The sequence below is a fragment of the Aethalodelphis obliquidens genome, unplaced genomic scaffold (assembly GCF_003676395.1).
Source record: "Aethalodelphis obliquidens isolate GAN/ISIS:26980383/991018 unplaced genomic scaffold, ASM367639v1 scaffold30, whole genome shotgun sequence".
Taxonomy (NCBI): Eukaryota; Metazoa; Chordata; class Mammalia; order Artiodactyla; family Delphinidae; genus Aethalodelphis; species Aethalodelphis obliquidens.
Window position 1 is genome coordinate 5646880 of NW_020837974.1, and position 18704 is coordinate 5665583.

Sequence of the window (18704 nt, forward strand, 5' to 3'; positions counted from 1 at the left end):
GTCCCCGGCCCTTCTCCAGTCCCCTCCCCCGGGTGCTTCTCACCTTCCTGCTACAGCCACCACCTCCCCACCCTGTGGACCCAGTTCCCACAGTTCCCTGACCCCAGGGGGAGCGGCAGCCGCTGGCCCCTCCCTCCCTCTTTCTTCAGCTTAGAGTCCACGGGGTGCCATCACGCGTGTCTGGCTGCGGTGGCCCCACCAGCGTGCCTGTGGCACCTGGCCCCGGGTGCTGAGGCTGATGGCCCGTCGGCCGCCATGGCTGAGCCCCTCACTTGGGGAGCCGCCCTCGGGGCTGTTGTTGGTTAAGCGCGGACCGTTCTGTTCTCTCCCCACCCAGGTGGACGGCATCCTGAAAACCGTGCTTCGGGACGAGATCATCGCTTGGCACAAAAAGACGCAGGAGGACACGTCATCTCCTCTGTCAGCCGCCGGGCAGCCCGAGAACATGGACAGCCAGCAGCTGGTTTCCCTCGTCCAGAAGGCCGTCACGGCCATCATGACCCGCCTGCACAACCTTGCCCAGTTCGAGGGCGGGGAGAGCAAAGTGAACACCCTGGTGGCCGCCGCCAACAGCCTGGACAACCTGTGCCGCATGGACCCCGCCTGGCACCCCTGGCTGTGAGCGCGGCCGCGGCTGGCCAGGAGGGCGGTTGCTCGCCTGACAGTTGGAGGGGGACGAGCATCAGGAAGGTGAGGCCGTTCGAGGGGGGAGCTGAGACTTACCCCCAGCTTTTCAAGTAAAGACGCCAGGGTTCCCTCGTGCAGAATTTATGAATTCTTTTTTACTGAGTTCCTCCCTCCGTGTGAATGTACAGATTGAACTGTAGAAAACGCTTCTGTGTCGTCATTTTTAACTTTCAGAAGCTACACCTCCCAGGAGCTTCGTGCTTTTGTACAGAACTTTGTAACAAGTGTACAGAAAACCCACTTAGTTGGAGAATGGGAAATTACGAACAAACTGTGTTGGATTTTCTCTGAGCACAAACTTTTACGCTGTACGTAACCAGCCTCGGGAGCCTCACTGAGCAGCCGACTGGATGGACGAGGCCCGGGGCCCCAAGGGCCGCCCACTTCCCCTGCGTTCAGAGTCGGATTCCTCTGGGGAGACAGCACTGCAGGGCTGGCGGTGAACCTTGCTCTACAGGCTGGCTCTCTGGATGTCTTCTAGACATTTGCTGCCACTGTACTTGGAAGAAAGGAACACTTTTTCCTTCTTAATTTAGAAAGAAGCAACGAAGTTTTGTTCGTTAACTCCAGTCTGTTATGTTCACATTTTTATAAATATGAACCTTGAGAATGTTCTATATGAATTTGTACAGTGTGATTTTTTTTAGAATAAATATTTTATAAAAGGATGAGTTGTTTCCGTGAGGTGTTCCCTCTGCCCCTCAGGGCCCCAGGCCAGCGCGGCCTGTGCCCCAGTGTGGCTCCACGGTGACGGTCACATGCGTCCAGGCAGGGTCTCGGCTGGGACTTGGGTCTGAACCACTCGGCGTGTGCTGTGATGCTGACCAGAAGTGCTGGTCCCGACTGATGGCGTCAGAGATGCCCAGGGATCTGGTCCCTTCAGCTGTGTTCACGTGTTTCAGGGCTGCTGCTGTGTAACCTGTGTGCGAAGGGGAGACGCCCAGAGGCCTCATCCTGGACCTGCATCCCCGGCGGGGCTGTTCCCGGTGCCTGGAGCCCCACGCCTCGCCTCAGCTCCACCAGCTCGTTGGCCTTCAGCCCCTCCACCGGCACCACAGGTACGGAGTGAACCAAGCAGCAGAGCCCTGCCCTGGAAAACACTGGAGGGACGGTTCCCCAGTACAGGCCGTGCTGTCAGCAGGACGAGAAACTGAGGCAGGACGGAGGAAGGGGTTGTGACTTTAAAATTACGATTCTGAATTTAGAAGGACTCGCCCCTTTGGGAAGTGTACCACATGTGCAGTGAGGAGGACAGCCTCTGAACAGCTCAGGGCCCAGACAGCAAGGCCCCCTCGGAGTCGGGGCCCTCGACCCCGAGGCCTGCCCTGTACCCCAGTGTCCCAGGCTAGCACAGGGTGAAGCCTGCAGCTGAGTTCACCCAAACCTCACCACAAGTCCAGTCCAGGGGGCGTAAACAAACGTGCTAGAAGCAGCGAAAGCTTGAGACTGTGGTGGCGCTGGGTTAGGACTGGGGTGCCAGCGCATTTGGGGTGGGTGGGACCGATGGCTACAGCTTGAGGTCACCGTGCTGGTCTCCAGTCCTGGGAAACAGGTGGGCCCACAGCCCCTCCACTGCACAGAGAGGTGCAGCTCAGGGTGAGCAGCTCCTCCACGGTCCAGAGTCCCAGAGCCAGTCGTGGAGGAACGGCCTAAACCTCATCCAGCTTGACTCTGACCCCTGAGGCTACACCCTAGAGCATGGATGGAGGCTGAGGGGCCGGGTTTTGCCCAATTGACTGGACTCTCCCATTCTTTCTTTTTTTTTTTTCTTCATAAATTTATTTTTTTGTCTGTGTCGGGTCTTCGTTGCCACGCGCGGGCTTTCTCTAGTTGCAGCGAGTGGGGGCTACTCTTTGTTGCGGTGCGCGGGCTTCTCACTGCGGTGGCTTCTCTTGTTGTGGAGCACGGGCTCTAGGTGCATGGGCTTCAGTAGTTGCGGCACACAGGCTCAGTAGTTGTGGCTCGCGGACTCTAGAGCGCAGGCTCAGTAGTTGTGGCTCGCGGACTCTAGAGCGCAGGCTCAGTAGTTGTGGCGCACGGGCTTAGTTGCTCCGCAGCATGTGGGATCCTCCCAGACCAGGGCTCGAACCCATGTCCCCTGCATTGGCAGGCGGATTCTTAAGTGCTGCGCCACCAGGGAAGTCCCTCTCCCATTCTTTCTTTGGAGCTAATTATGAGTTATTTTACAAATACTTGGCTGTTTTTGTGAGAAAGCATCTTGGATTGCAGAATGACAGGAGCCTGTATCTAAAATGACAGGTGTCATCGTGCCGTCAGGCTGGACGGGGAAGACGCCCATCTGTCTGACAGTCCTCACTGTGTAACAGGGTCTCGCAAGCTGGGGTCAGGACTCATTTGAAACAAGCCACTGAGTTGCCCTTGTGCGCTTGGAGAGTTGGCGTGGAGCCTGGTGGTTGTGTAGATGTGTGGGTGGCAGTTGGGTGAAGGGAACATTTGTTTCTTAGCCTCGATAGTTGGGAGTCTGGAGTCGGTATCCTGGTGAGAAGGGCCTGGGTCCCATGCCAGGCTCGCCCACAGTGTCCCAGGCACTGACCCTGGTTCCTAGGAAAACCAGCCTCTGAAGAGCCAGGGCAGGAGAGAGTTCCCCACTGGAGACCCAGCATCTCCTGAGTGCTGCCTGTGAGTCGGAGTTGGGAGTCCTGAGCCAGTGCTTCAGTGACCAGGAGCCTCTGCATTCTTCCCCAAATGTGGCACTGCTGGGACCTGGGTCCTCAGGAGCCAAAGAAGGTCAGAGAAAGAGGTGGTGTGGGGAACCACACATGGGTGCCTCTGATTCTCCAATCACTGTTTCGAAGTTAGTACGATTATTAGACTGCTTTTTAACTGTAAAATATTACATAACAGAATTTACCATTTTAACCATTTTTATGTGTACGGTGCAGTGGCATTGAGTACATTCACATCATCGTGCAACCATCACCACCTTCCATCTCTCTCCAGAACTTTTTTTTATCATCCCAAACAAAAACTCTGTTCCCACTAAACACTGTCTCCCCCTCCTCCCCGCAGCGGCAGGCAAACACCCCTCTCCTTTCTGTCTCTATGAATTTGACTACTCTGGTAATCTTACATAAGAATCACAGGATATTTGTTCTTTGGTGACAGGCTTATTTCACTTGGCATAATGTTGTAGCATGTGACAGAATTTCCTTCCTCTTTAAGGCTGAATAATGTTGCATTGTGTATATATATCACATTTTCTTTACCCATTCATCCATTGATGGGCACTTGGATTGCTTTCATCGTTCGGCTATTGTGAATAATGCTGGAATGAACGTGGCTGTTTTGGGGGGAGTCGAAATACCTGTTCAGCTCCCAACTTTCAATTCTTTGGGGAATATATACAGAAGTGGAATTTCTGGATTTCATAAGGTAGTTGTATTTTTAATTTTTTGAAGAACCTCCATATAGATTTCCAGAGTGACTGCACCATTTTACATCCCCACCAGCAGTGCACAAGCGTTCCAATTTCTCCACATCCTTGCCAACACTTGTTTTCTGATTTAAAAAAAAAAAACAAAAACCCTTTTTTTTTTTTTTATAAGAACCATCCTAATGGGTGTGAAGCAGTATCTGTCTCATTGTGGGACTGGTTTGCATTTCCCTCATTATTAGTGGTGGTGAGCATATTTTCATGAGCTTGTTGACCATTTGTATCTTATTTGGAGAAATTCATATCCATTGTTCATTGTTTTTTTTAAGTTGTAGGAGTTCTTTATATATTCTGGATATTAAGCTCTTATCAGATACATGACTTAACAGATATTTTCTCCCACTCTTTGGGTTGCCCTTTCATTCTGTTGGTAGGGTCCTTTCTTGCCCAAGTTTTAAATGTTTCTTAAGTTCAATTTATCTAGTTTTTCTTTTGTTGCCTGTGCTTTCTCTTTTCATATCCAAGGAATCATTGCCAAATCCAATGTCATGAAGCTTTACAAAGTGTTTCTGCTAAGAGTTTTATAGTTTTAGTTCTTACATTTATGTCTTTGATCCATTTTGAGTTAATTTTTATACATGGTGTGAGGTAAGCTTCATTCTTTCGCATGTGGATGTCTGGTTTTCCAAGCAACATTTGTTGAAAGACTGTCCTTTCCCATTGAGTAATCTCGGCACCCTTGTCAAAAGTCATTTGGCCACATATGAGGGTTTATTTCTGGGTTATCTATTCTATTCCGTTGGTCTGTATGTCTGCCTTTTTGGCAGCATCATACCATGTTTATTACTGTAGCTTTGCAGTAAATTTTGAAATCAGGAAGTGTGAGACTACCCACCAAATTGTTCTTTTTAAGATTGTCTTGGCCAGTTGGGGACCGCTGTCATTCCATGTGAGTTTTAGGGTGGATTTTTCTCTTTCTGCAAAAGCGTTGTTGGGATTTTTATATAGGTTTGTGTTTGAATCTGTAGATCATTTTGGGTGGTAATGATGTCTTAACATTAGTAAGTCTTCTTACTCATGATCCCAGAGTGTCTTTCCATTTATTTGTGTCTCCTTTCTTTCACTTTACAGGTTTTTTAAAAAAAAAATTTTTTATTATTATTTATTTATTTAATTTTTGCTGTGTTGGGTCTTTGTTTCTGTGCGAGGGTTTTCTCTAGTTGTGGCAAGCGGGGTCCACTCTTCATCATGGTGCGCAGGCCTCTCACTATCACGGCCTCTCCTATTGCAGAGCACAGGCTGCAGACGCACAGGCTCAGTAGTTGTGGCTCACGGGCCTAGTTGCTTCGCAGCATGTGGGATTCTCCCACACCAGGGCTTGAACCCGTGTCCCCTGCATTAGCAGGCAGATTCTCAACCACTGCGCCACCACGGAAGCCCCTATAGTTTTATAGTTTCAGTGTACAAGTCTTTTATTTCCTTGGTTAAGTTTATTCCTATTTTATTCTTTTTGATGCTACTATAAATGGAATTGTTTTCTTAATTTCTTTTTCAGATTGTTCATTGTTAGCATTACAGAAACAGTTGGTTTTTGTTTGTTGATTTTCTATCTTGCAACTTTGCTAAATTCATTTTTTAGTGTTAGCAGTTTTTTGGTTTGTTTTTAATCAGGAAGCAAACCATTTATTTTAAAATAGTGTTGGCAAAAATTTTCTTTGGAAAAAAACCATTTTAGTTGTTGGATGAACGTGGTAAAAAGTATGAAAAGATAAGCTTCAGTCTAGTTTCTTTTTTTTTTGCGGTACGCGGGCCTCTCACTGTTGTGGCCTCGCCCGTTGCGGAGCACAGGCTCCGGACGCGCAGGCTCAGCGGCCATGGCTCACGGGCCTAGCCGCTCCGTGGCATGTGGGATCTTCCCGGACCGGGGCACGAACCCCTGCATCGGCAGGCAGACTCTCAACCCTGCGCCACCAGGGAAGCCCCGGTCTAGTTTCTTGAAGGAATGATAAGAACCAAGTAAGAGCTCCCTGAAATGCTTCACTTAAAAAGAGGATCATGACGGGGGGGACAGAATAAAAGATGTAAGTTGGGTCTTGAGGAAAAGGTGGGACTTGAGAAACATGGAAAAAGACAGGAGCGAACCAGGAGACAGTCTGCACAGGTGGTGGATACTTCAGGAGGGACCAGGGAGTATTTCGATGGGCACCTGGGCCACCTCTGGCTAATGAACCAGCTAACTGGGATGGAGGGGAGAGGAGAAGGTCAGAACCACGGGTAACGAACACTGGATTATGAGCCACTGTGAGCTGGTGCTGAAGTTTTCACCCATCATTAGAAAAATCAGTGCACCAAAGTGAGGTCTTCATAAAAGACAACCAAAACAATAGTCTTTCATTGTGAAAAGTTTTGATGTTAAATGTCCTTTTAAAATGAAATGTTGGTGATACAGATGATTTTTATCTGGTAAGTATATTTTACTGGTCTATAAAACAGAAAAGTTTGGGAAATACTAGTCTAAACATCTCATGGCTATAGGAGATTCCTTATCACTAAAATAGTGTAAGGTATTTTTCACCTGTAGCTTATATTTAATTCCAAAATCTAATGAAGAGTCCCCCCCAAAAAAAGTGTGGGCCTATATCATGTATATGTATAGATAAAAAAGCTTAAATAAAACACCACCAAATAAAATTCAGGACTGTTTTTACCCCTATGCCTCATAATTGTAATATGATAAAACAGTTGTGTGCAACACAACCTAGTTATGTTATTCTTTTTTATATTTTTGCATAACATGTATTCTTTTTAGTGAATTATCTAGTTACTATATTCATCTTGAACCTACCTGTCTACCTTCAAATATTCTATTTCACCTATAATGTAAGAATCTTACAACTGTAGACTTCCATTTCTACCCCTCATCCTTGGTGCTGTTGTTACATGTTTTATTTCTACATATGATATTAACTCCACAATACATCATTATTACTTTTGCACTAGACTATGCATTCTTTTTTATTTTTTAATTTTATTTTTGGCTGCATTGGGTCTTCGTTGCTGTGTGCAGGCTTTCTCTAGTTGTGGCGAGTGGGGTCTCCTCTTCGTTGCAGTGCGCGGGCGTCTCATTGCGGTGGCTTCTCTTGTTGCGGAGCATGGGCTCTAGGCATGAGGGCTTCAGTAGTTGTGGGGCACAGGCTCGGCAGTTATGGCACAAAAGTTTGGTTTTTTATGGCTGAGCAGTATTCCATTATATATATGTATATTTTATATATATATGTACCACATCTTCTTTATCCATTCGTCTGCTGGTGGACAGTTAGGTCGCTTCCATATCTTGGCTATTGTAAATAATGCTGCTATGAACATGGGGGTGCATGTATCTTTTCAAATTGGTGTTTTTGCTTTTCTTCAGGTATATGCCCAGGAGTGGGATTGCTCTATTTTTAGTTTTTTGAGGACCCTCCACTGTTTTCCAAAGTGTTATCAATCTCTCCTACAATTCTGACTGTAAGTTTGCCCCTTTTCTTTAGAAGACCCTTGCCAGACCGCTGACTTCCTGTCTTATGGGATGTAAAAAAAAAAAAAAAAAAAAAAAAACAGCTGTTCCACACCAAATAACAGGCGCCAGAAACGTAAAGTTGTGAGTTTATTGCATATGTAACAAAATGAACCTGACCGCCGGGGTCCATCCTGCTGTACAATCACTGTTTGTTTTGTGTTTCCAGCTGGTTCTATAACCACATTAAATAGAACTAGTATTTCTTTAAATACTTTTGATTTTGACATAAAACAGAACATTTAGTGTACAACTTTCACAAAATAAATCAGCAATAAAAACAGTGGGAAGGATAACAAGGATAGCAGCAATACTTAAAAACAAGACATTACAAAATAAATTAAAAAATACATTATAAAGTGGTTGAGAAACAAAAATAAACAAATTTTTAAAATTCATACTATGTTTTGGGAAGGCTGCCGTGCAGCACACACCTGGCTGCGGACGGGGGCAGAGGGGCGTTTTCTCGGACAGCTCCGATCGGAGGACCACCTGACCTGCATTTGGACCACGCGGCCCGGCAAGCTCTGGGGCCGCAGTTCCAGGCGCTTCTCCCTGCGGGAGTCAGGAGAGCTCCACCCACTGTCACCCCGGGGCCCCTCCGTTCTCCCCACAGCACTGGCAGAGCGGTGGTTTGCTACATCCCTGAGGGTCGGCTGATGACCGCTGGTGAGGCAAGCCTGGAAGTCGGGCCCTGAAGCATCTGGGCAGAGAGCTGAGGGGACCAGGTGGGTCGCTGGGGTTCCCGAGAAGGGCGACAGATGGGGAGGCTCCCGCAGACCCCAAAACCCACGGCTTGCCACACTATTCTTTGGTGGGAGTGGTCGGGGGGTGGGGAGTGTTCCAAAGGCCCAACCCACTGTGGACAGTTACGGTTCTAGGAGCAGTGCCACCGACAGCCCTGTTTGGCAGGAGTGACCTGGGGCTCCGGAAGGTTCTGCTGTGCCAGGCTCCACAACAACCCACGCAGCTGGTGAGGCGCCCGCGTCCCAGTACGAAAGCGGAGACCCAGGCCTTGCGGGCAGGTAAGTCGACTTTCCCCAGCAGCCCGTGGAGGAGCCAGGACGTGAGCCTCTGGAGCTTGCCGAGGTGACACCTGACACGTGAGGGTGGCCTGGGGCCGGCAGGGGCACTACCCATCCCACCCCCAGCACCCGCCATCAGCAGGAAGGCAGCTTTAAAGGAGGCAAATGGCACACTCCTGCTTCCAAGTCTTTCCAACCACTAGACCCTTGTTTCCTTCCTAACTTCCTGCGGATTTTGGCCGACACCACAGGATAACTGGGTGGGCCTTCCCCCCTCAGTCTCGAGGGCCTCAGTTCCCGGAAGGCAGTCTCCTCCTTGCGGTTTAGGTCCGTGTTACAGAGGAGACCTGTCTGGCGGGTGAGAGTGGTGGTGGTGGGGGTCTGTCTGTATCATTCATTTCCTCATTCCTCCAGAGGAGGACCCACGGCAGCCAGCTTCCAGGACGCCAGAAGGTGTCACGGTAAACGAGACACAGGAGAAGCCCAACAAGCAAGGCGGGACTTCGGAGAGACTCAGCCCGCAGTCCATCCTGGACGTTCTGAACGGATTACATTCTCCTTCTGCAGCCAAGGCATCCTTCCTATTCTAGAACCTCAGCAAGTCACCCAGAAGCACGGCTTTCTCTCGCTCCTGGAACCTCCAGCCAGCGAACTCCGGCCCGCCAAACGTCAGACCACTGGCTGCTTCCCGGTCGAGCCGAAGAACCACAGCAAGGTGCAGGGGGTAAGTAAGTGCGCCTCCAAACCTAGCACCGTCCACAGGCGTTAGGAACAGAAAGAACAGACGGGACAGTCGGCCAGAAAGCTCCTTCCAAACCCACCTCAGACCCGCAGCTGGATCCCAGCACTGAACTCGGAACCTTACAACAAAACTTCAACAGTGAAAGGTCTTGCTAATGAATTACCCTGCACTCGCCCCCCAAACAAAAACCACCACCATACGGGAGAACTTGCCGCCACTGCTGTTTTTCTGCTGAACTTTATCTGAAATCAAACCACTTTGTTAAAATACTTTTTGATCTTCTGTGCAAATTGGAAAATGCTGGTAGAAACCTAGGGTCAAGGCTTGCTTTGGCCTTGCTCATATCTGGACAAGTGAATGGAGCAGCAGTTGTTAGTGTCACCATCAGACGTTGGGGAAGTGGGCTGAACGTGTCACGGTGGAGTGGCCCCTCTCTGCCTTCAGGTTTCCATCCACGACCTACTTCTTGTAAACGAGTAACCTGGGGTGGATTTAGGTCATGGAGGGTTATCCGTTCTCTCTCTCCCTTTCAAGCTGGTTTGCACCAAGCCAGCAGCTACAATGATGGAATTTTGTTCTATTAGTTTAGTGCTTTCCACAAAATGGTTTGTTAGCATGCACGTGGCCCAGTCGACGCCCTTCCAAGTACAGGTGGGGGCAGCAGCCACAGCCTGCACCTGGCTGCGAGCATCTGAAGCTGGGTTTGGGCTGCTTGTTTATAAGCTCTGTTATGTGGTGTTTTCGCTGGGAAAATATTTCAAACTGGATAGATAACGTGGCTAAAGGGACTCTTAAAAGGAAAGATCATTTTTCTTTATGCAAAACAGATTTTTCAGCCAGGAAACCCTGAAAAGAAATAAATACCCAGGCCTCCAGCACAAGCTGCCCCGATTCCCTTACCTTTCCAAAAGGGAAGCACAGTTTTGATGCCAGCTTCCTGCAGTGGCAGAATTCCAATAAGCATATATTATACGGTTATTGTTCAGGTAGAAATTAATCTGCTACCCAGAGCAGGCTGCTAGGATGTGAAATTTGGAATTTGAGCTGCTGAACTTGAAAACCTCAGGTCTGCTTGGAGACAGAAGAGCTAGTCCAGCTACCAGGGCCGAACCCTCAGGCAGCCCCGCTCAGCTCCATAACTGTGAGTCAAGACTCCTCTAAAGCCCACAGGGCAGTGAGCCTGTCACCAGAAGCGTTACAACCGTAGCAGAATATCCTGTGTGACCGAAGCAGTGCTAAACCTGGCTGCGTTTTATTGGATGGGTGATGGAAGGGGTGGGGGGGTTCTGTCAGGAGGAAAATATGGGTGAGAGCCACCAACTGAAGTCCCCCCGCCCCCTTTGCTCCCCCAACGAGAAGCAGGGGAGACAAGCCTTTCCCTCGGGTGTTCTAGGATTCCAGGGCCTCAGCCGGCTTCGCGGAGGCACACAGAGAGCATCGCTTGGGGTCTGGTGGCCGAGAGCTAGCATCTGCTGCCTTGGGCTGCACTTCACTCCACAGCAAACCCACAGGTCTCCTCCACTGCTGTCAGCAGCTTCTCATAGAGCTTCTCATATGACTCGTAGGGTGGAATGTCGATCCGGTTAAAGCTGGAACGGGACAGAAAGGTGAGAGACTCACTGCTGGTGCCGCCTGGCCTGAGGACCTGCTCCCAGGACAGGGTCAGGGCCAGGCCACAGCAGAGCCTTTGCGGCCACAAGCACACACATGGTGGGGACAGGGCAGAGAGGACGGGAAAGCATCTCATCCACCTGGTTCTGGGAGATGGAGGAGAGTTTTCCCCTCTCCTCTGGTGCTTTTCTGCTTCTTAGGCAAAGATTTTCAGTCAGTCAACACACAGCAAAACAAATCTTATAAGATCTTCCAAGTGAGTATGTACTGCTTAGATTAGGACAAAGCTCTCAACTTGTTTTTACTGTTGTTTTGGGGAGAAGTTATTTCTCAGACCAGGAACACCACGTTTGCAGAGCACTGCAGCCCAGGCTGGCTGCAGTCAAATCACCACTAACAATTCACTGCCTGTGGATCTAATCCCCTGTGACTTAGATCTGAGAGCAAAACGGGGCAGTCTGGAGTATTTCCTGCAAAAACAGAAACTGTATCTCAAAAATAATAAAACGTCAAATCCCTGATAGAGGATTAAACGACCGGGTTAGCATTTCCTCAGGGAAGTTCATTCCCAAAGCTATGCCCAGAAGACACCTTTGTAGACGATATTACCTCATAACAAATCAAAAACTGCAAGATTCTGACTGAGAGGACAGAGTGCCTCCTGAATTACTAGAGGTTAAGTGGTTGAGGATGGCTTTTGTCAAGAAGGAGTCGGGCTAAACGGTGTGGAGGCTTCTCAGGGGGCTTAGCACTGGACGTTCTTCACGTCCGTTTTACTCAAAGCACTAAACCATTAGAGAACACAGCCTGCTGGCGCGGGAGCAGCCCTGTGCGTTAGCATGCGCCACCCCGGGACGGCCATCCTGGGCGCAGACCCTGGGCCCGGGGAGGGCGCGTCCTCTATCTCAAGGACATGGAAACCCAGTTGGATGTCATGGACGGCGTGGGAACCCACAGCCTTGGTTCCCAACCAAGAACCTCCCATCACATCACCATGCATCCCGGCAACATTTGGAACTGACTCTCGTGAACCAGAGGTGGCTCTCGTCTCAAGAAATGGCTCCCAAAGTGCATGTAAGTGATTTGATTTTAAACCACAAAGGAAATAACCCACTACGGGTGTTGTTTAAGTGAAAATCAAGGGAGGAAACATTTTTCAATACACAAGGTGCATCTGTCATACGCAGAGTTCTGAGAGGAGACCAATAGCTCCAAACTTAAAACTGCAGTGTTCCCTCCTGACACTGCACATGTGTGCGCGCGCGCGCACACACACACACACACACGTACACGTGCGGCAGGACCCAGCGAGGTGACGACTGGGGCCGGGGAGCGGCTCCAACGTCAGTCACGTCTCCAGACAAAACTGGGTTCACGAAAGAGCCTCGTGCTGACCCTCACGTGCGTGCTGTCCACTGCAGAGTCCAAGTAAGAAAACAGCTCAGAAAAGTCACGCACGGAGACAGGCTCCCAGGGCGCTGGTCCTTACCAGGTGTGGGCCTTGGGCAGGTTGTCTGTGTTCGCGTCGATCAGGTGGATGGTGAACAGCCGCGGCCCTGCGGCGCCTGTAGAGCCTTACAAGACAGCATTCTAGTTAACACGCTTCAGAGGCCGAGGCTGGGCCCTTGTCGCCACCCCGAGGCCCTGGTGCCAGGCGGCCGTCCTGCCAGAAGGTCACGGGGCTCACACGGCCACACGAGCCTCTGCCCGCTTTCAGGATGCACCTACCATGACCATTAAGTGACTAACACCAGACATTTTAGAAAATCACAGGAGCAAGGCAGAGCAAAGGCGGGGACCGCTCTCCTCTCACCCGACCATGAGCCTGCTCCAGGGCGCTCATCTGAAAGCAAAATCTTTCAATCGCCAGTATTTTTTTTTTTTAACAGAAATGTCTAGCAAGCAGGATATGGAGTCAGGAAACCTCCCCAGGCAGAGGCCCAGTGGCAAAAGAAAGACACAAAGGCTGGGACCAAAGCCCTAGGACGAGAAGTAACTTCTCTCACTCCAAGAGGGAGGAGTCGTCTACAGGGAACGTACACGTGAAATCTATCTGCTCCCACTAAGTTTTAATACATTAAGATTCTTCACCTTACTCCTGCCGGTTGTCAGGGTTATCAAGTGACAAAACCCCCTAATTTTACAAATCACAGAGCCCTAAAGAGGCCTTCAAGGACTTTCCCAGTTGGCTGTGCTGACCACGAGCCCCTCCAGAGGCTCAGAAGCCTCGTTGTGGACAGCCTCCCACCCCCTCCTCCTCCAGCCCCCAGCTCCAGACCCAGGTGAGCCAGAGACCCAGCCAGAGCCGCAAGGGATGCATGAGAGGACGGGGACCTAACTGGACAGGGGAGCCTCTCAGGCAGGCCCCTTGTACAGATGAGGAAACCAAGGGCCCGGGAGGACCCCTGGAGCTGTGACCCACACGGCAGCAGTGTGCTCTTAGAGACTCAGGACTGCAGTTAGAGAGCTGCTGTCAGAAAGTTCAAAAATTAACCCATGGTGCATTTTTAAATGGCTTTCTTTCCCCAAAGTCTTGCTCTTTGTACCCCCTCTCTGTCACCAATTCTGTTGAGGGAGGGAAGCGGAGGCCCCGGCTCCCCTGGGCCTTCCTGGCTCAGGTCTTTCCAGACCCAGCCCTGTGTGGGCACCAGCCGGCCGGCACCCACCACTGCTGTGTCACGTGGCTCAGAGGCCCTGGGAAAGGTGGTCTGAGGTGGGCGGGGCTCTGTGTGATGGACATGCCCTCCTACATCTTTCCAGATGTTTTCTTTCACCTTGGGCAAAGGATAGTAGAGCCTCGAGCCCTGGGGGCAGCAGAGAGAAGGGCAACCGGAAGGCCATGGCTCGTGTGGAGGGAAGAGGGTCTCTCCAGCCCCTTGGCCAGGCAACACCCCTGCAGCGCCGAGTGTCTGTCATGAAGGACCCGAGGCCATGTCGTCTCCTGGTGACGCCCCAGGACGACCGCCCGCCACAGCCCGCGCCCCGGCCCAGCACTAGCCCCACCACCACGTCAGTCACCTTGCAGCGCCTTGAAGCCCTGGAGGGGGACCCGCGTGGAGCCCGTCACGAACTGCAGCAGCCGGGCCCTCCTCTCCTCGTCGAAGGTCTCCACCGCCTGCCAAAACCACCGGACCACGTTGCTGTCGGCCCCGCAGTGCTTCAGCCGCGTGTTGGACTTCCAGTCGTCCAGGTCGATCTTGTCCAGGCCACCGATGATCAGCTGTGAGGGCGTGAAGGCAGGTCACCTCCCTGACGTACAAACCGACGGGTGCCCAGCTCCCAGGACACGGAGAGCGTTACAAACCACGTCCCGACAAACCGGACACGCGTTCAGACAAGTCGACAGACACGTACACAGCGGGCCTGAGGCCCACGCTCTGTGTCTGCACCTCCGGGCCGGCTGCCACCTCAAGGACGCTGGTGTGGCTACTCATGTGACGTTTCCTTAGCAGCGCGTGCGTGTGTGCGTGTGCGTGTGTGTGCACTGCACTGGGGAGGACGGAGGACCGAAGGACCAGCCACAACAGCTGCACGGGGCCACCTGTAAAGTGGGGCCGCCTTCCGGGGACGCGTGGGGCTTGAAGTCTGAGGAGGGAACAGGTCAGGGACGTGCTTGTTGCTGCGACCCGCTCCGGAGCCATCGCTCCCCCCGGGGAGGCACCTCGGGGCCCAGAGCTCTGGCACCGCCCTGGGGCCAGAAAGGCCGGGAACAGCCTGAAAGGCAAGGGCTACTTGGCACCAGAAGCAGATGGGGTGCGCGGGAATGGCTTTGTTCACGCCCACGAAGAGGGACCAGAAACGACAGTAATACTTGGTTCTGGGCCTAGTAACAGCCAGAATCAAACAAAGCAGCGGGTCATGATAACCTCCTCCATCTGAGGTGACCCCACAGGAGGGGCTTAGGAAGCTGTGCTGCCGGGGAGCTTGCCAACCCAATAGGACAAGCCGCACAACGCCCTGCAGGATGTCGGAAGAGTTACCCGGATTCCCTGCCGCCAGGCGGGCACCAGGCCTTGGCATCAACTGCTCAGGCCTCCCCGACCCCCCGCTCCGCCCCCAGCCCTGCCTCTGCTCTCCTGCAGCCCCGGCGGCCCCTGGGCCTGCGGGGATCGAGCAGCCGAGGAGCGCCCGTCACGCGGCCCGGCTCCCCCGGCGCTCACGCACCTCCAGCTCCTTCTGGTCAAAAGGCTTCAGTAAGTGTTGAGGGATGAGTTCATTAAACCCCTTCTGAAGAGCCAGGAACTGGGCCTCGATACCCCTCATAAACCTCCAATTTACATATAACCTGAAAGAAAAATTCACACGTCGGAAGCAGTATCAAATGGCTCGTGAACGTCGTTTTTTTCTCCATTAGTTGGTTCTGATATCCGCTGATCACTGCCCACCATCCTCCCCTAATGGGGAGGAAAACCCCACTGGCGGGCAGTACCCAGCCTAAGAGTCAGGTTAAAACTAAATCAGATGTTCTGATTCTTTGCTTGAAATAGCAGTAGGATGGAACCTGACCTGTTACAGGTGCCATAATTTAAAAATATGTTTGGAAAGAAAATACAGGGCACAGTGAGAACTACACACCAGTCTGACAGCCTGAGCACAGACATGCCCATGTGTCTAAATTTCCCATGGAAGTCACTAGTCATTTATTTGCCTCAAGAGGTGGGAAAACAGACTATAAAGAGGTGGACTTCCATCACACCAAGCTCAAGGAAGCTTGCCCCAAACTTGAGGGAGGCCTACTCCTCCCTCCTGTGGCTATACCACCTTCACACCCACAATCAGGCAGTCACTGGAAAGCTACCCCTTGGGCTCTGGGTCATGAATCCCCCTTTAACGGGTCAACCCTGGAGCCCACCGCTGACCCCGCCGGCTTCTGGAAGTCTCTGCCGCTACCATGACTCTGGTCCAAGCGCTCCGACGACCTAAACATGCCCCCCCCGTGCCCAGGACAGTCCCAGGCCCCGCCAGTCCCAGCGGTAACCCCCAGGTGCCCCAGAGCATTACCTACCGGACGTATTCTTTCTTGTTCTCCTCTGTGACAGGGACATTCCTGCCGTTGGGTTTCAGTTCATGCTGAAGAATCCTCCCGAAAGCGTTGTGCTCCACACAGAACGTGTGGTCCAGCACGGGGGTGATGTCGTTCTCTCTGGGAAGTTAGGACAGAAGATGGATGTCACTTAGGCCTCGGCCACCGCGCGGGAGCACATGGAACATTGAATCAACAATCGGTAGGAAGAGGGACCGGCTCCTCCTTTGCAGAAGAGGGGTGACAGTAGTGACACCGCCCTGTGACTTCCCGGAACAGAGCCAGCCGACTGCTTTGTACCCTGAGTCTCTGAGCGGACAGGAGGGAAGCGTGAAGGGGCAACTGAGTCAAAGGGAAGCCTCGCCAAGAAAACACGGTGCCGCCTTCTCCAGGCAGCCTTCCAAGGGCCTCAGTCCAAGGAAGCACTTGAAAGTCAGAACTGGCTCCTTCATCTGCCATGGTTCTGGAAACACAGACTGGGAGGTTCTCTATAGGATGAAGGCCCTGGCCCCCCGCAGACCTGCCTTTCAAGCTGGGACACGTGGAAGGAGGTGGACAGAACACAGGACACGATCGAGTCCTCGGCTTGTCCCCCGGTCCCAGAGCCTGGACCTCTCATTCCCGTGAAATCGGTCCTCACGAGGACCCCCCGACACCTACGGTGACCATGTAACTGTACCTGTTGCTTTTAAGAGAGTTTTAGGGTAATCCTAAAACAAAGGCACCTAAATATTAGGGTGATTTTGGATACCTCCTTGGCTGGAGACACCCCAGAGTGTCACAAACCAACCAACCACCAGGCCTGGGGATTAACAGTCACAATCATAACTTAAGTCAAGGAAACAGCAAAAGAAACGAGTCCATATGATGAGAAACTGGGCAGACGTTACGCGGAAAATGTCAGTTAAGTGTTGTTGTTGAATCTACTTTTATGTTTCTGATAGTTTTTCTATTCTCCGATTTCACACCCATCCCCCAAATACACACCCACGTGCACGCTACACAACACAGATGGATTTGGGGCACGCTAAGACGGGTGACGATCGATGCATTTTCAGTTAACTGAGTCGGTACTTACAGAATCCACACTAGGCTCTTATGAAGTTCCGGGTCCACCGACTCCAAGTCAGAAAGCTGGATGGGTTTCCCCAGCAGCTGCTTGTAGAAGGGAACTGTGAAACCCCCGTTTATGTAGTGTCCATGGAACACAGCCAGACCCATGATCCGACCCACAAAATGGAAATAAGACAAGTGGTCCTGTAGGGGGCACCAGAGAACATGAATTCGTGAGAAAAATGACGGCCAAGGCAGATGGGTATCTTGTACTTTCTCCAGGTTTCTTGAATCAGTTACTCACGGGCTGCACTCATGACCAGATGAAAGACGGCTACGTAGGAGGTCAAATGTAGCACATGACTTTTGGGGAGGTCATCTGAAGGATACCTTATATTATGCCCTTGGTTCAAACACCTTCTCAGAATTGCTACCTAATTTGTGGGACCCAGTGCAAAATGAAAATGCAGAACCCCTTATTCAAAAGTTGAGAATATCAACATGGTGACGGCAGAGGATCAACCAACCCTGGTCCCTTCTCAACACAGGGCCCGGTGCTGGCACAGGTTGCCGCCGGCCCCTCCCTCCCACTGCACCACGAGGAAATAAAGGGCAAAAGGTAATCCCCCTTCTTCCTCTGCCATCCCTCCCCCATCCCACAAAAAAGGAGAAGAGAAAAAATCCCAAGGGAGTTGAGGCAGGGACACAGAGGAAAATAACTGTGAACAACCCAAGTAAGAGAACCATTTTAAAACCAGCGCTGTTCTGGTTCGTAACCAGGGAACCTCCTGTTTCTACTTTTAGGTTGGAATTATACTCAGAGAGTTAGCTCCCATGTTGGTAAAAGGTCCTGTCACATCGACTGCTCGTCAGGGACCACGTGCAGGACGCGGCCCCACGTCACAGCCCTCCTCTTACCCGCTGGCCACCCTCGGACCAGTTACACACACACACCGCCTATTTCCTCATCTCTCTGACAAGCAGCTAAGAGCATCAGCACCGGTGGCCAAAAAGGCCAATTTTGGGAATATTCCCATTTCGACTGGGAGGAGGATGTACCTCGTAACCCACTTCTCAGAATGACACCATCAACAAATACAGCCGTCAAGCCAGAGTTCCCCTGACACGACATACTCACTGATACCAGTCACTGAAGATACGGGATTGAAACCATCCATCTTAATCCAGTTCTCACTCTACCTTGCAATGTTTATTTACCATAGACTTTGAGTAAGTCTACAATGAGTCAACCAAGAATTGAGATTGAAACTGGAAATCCATTTAAGAAATTCTCCAACTAAGTCTCCGACCTCTTTAGTCATTAATACTTACAGGGTTGATGGAAGAATCGGGATTGATTTGCAACATGTAAATGTTGTCCGTGGAATACTGGAAGAGTCCATAATACGGATTCAACATCTCATGGCACAATAAGTAAAGCCACTCCCTAGAAACAACAACAACAAGACATTTTAAAACTCCCTTGTTTCCGATCTTAACGAAAGGACTGATTCACCGTGTCCTAGAAAGCCCAACTGGTAAGGCTGCCTGGCTCTGAGAGGATGTGACTTGTGCCGATTGGGCAAATAAGCTTAATGAAGTAAAAAAAATTG

General features: G+C 51.1%; 2 protein-coding genes across 20 annotated transcripts in view; one reads left to right on the forward strand and one right to left on the reverse strand.

Annotated features, from left to right (window-relative positions):
* TRRAP (transformation/transcription domain associated protein) overlaps nt 1-1355 on the forward strand; it is a 110967-nt gene extending 109612 nt beyond the window's left edge. For all 16 annotated transcript variants that reach the window (XM_027125796.1, XM_027125803.1, XM_027125794.1 and 13 more), the window contains one exon: nt 338-1355. In XM_027125796.1, the coding sequence (XP_026981597.1) occupies nt 338-622 (285 nt within the window). In that variant the 3' untranslated portion in view covers nt 623-1355. The remainder of the gene's footprint in view (nt 1-337) is intronic.
* Nucleotides 1356-7709: 6354 nt separating this feature from the next.
* SMURF1 (SMAD specific E3 ubiquitin protein ligase 1) overlaps nt 7710-18704 on the reverse strand; it is a 101577-nt gene continuing 90582 nt past the window's right edge. For 3 of the 4 annotated variants that reach the window (XM_027125814.1, XM_027125818.1, XM_027125816.1), the window contains 7 exons: nt 18424-18538; nt 17117-17295; nt 16021-16158; nt 15180-15300; nt 14034-14235; nt 12505-12589; nt 7710-10993 (listed from right to left, as the gene is read on the reverse strand). In XM_027125814.1, the coding sequence (XP_026981615.1) occupies nt 10894-10993; nt 12505-12589; nt 14034-14235; nt 15180-15300; nt 16021-16158; nt 17117-17295; nt 18424-18538 (940 nt within the window). In that variant the 3' untranslated portion in view covers nt 7710-10893. The remainder of the gene's footprint in view (nt 10994-12504; nt 12590-14033; nt 14236-15179; nt 15301-16020; nt 16159-17116; nt 17296-18423; nt 18539-18704) is intronic. The other variant, XM_027125815.1, reaches the window with a different exon arrangement.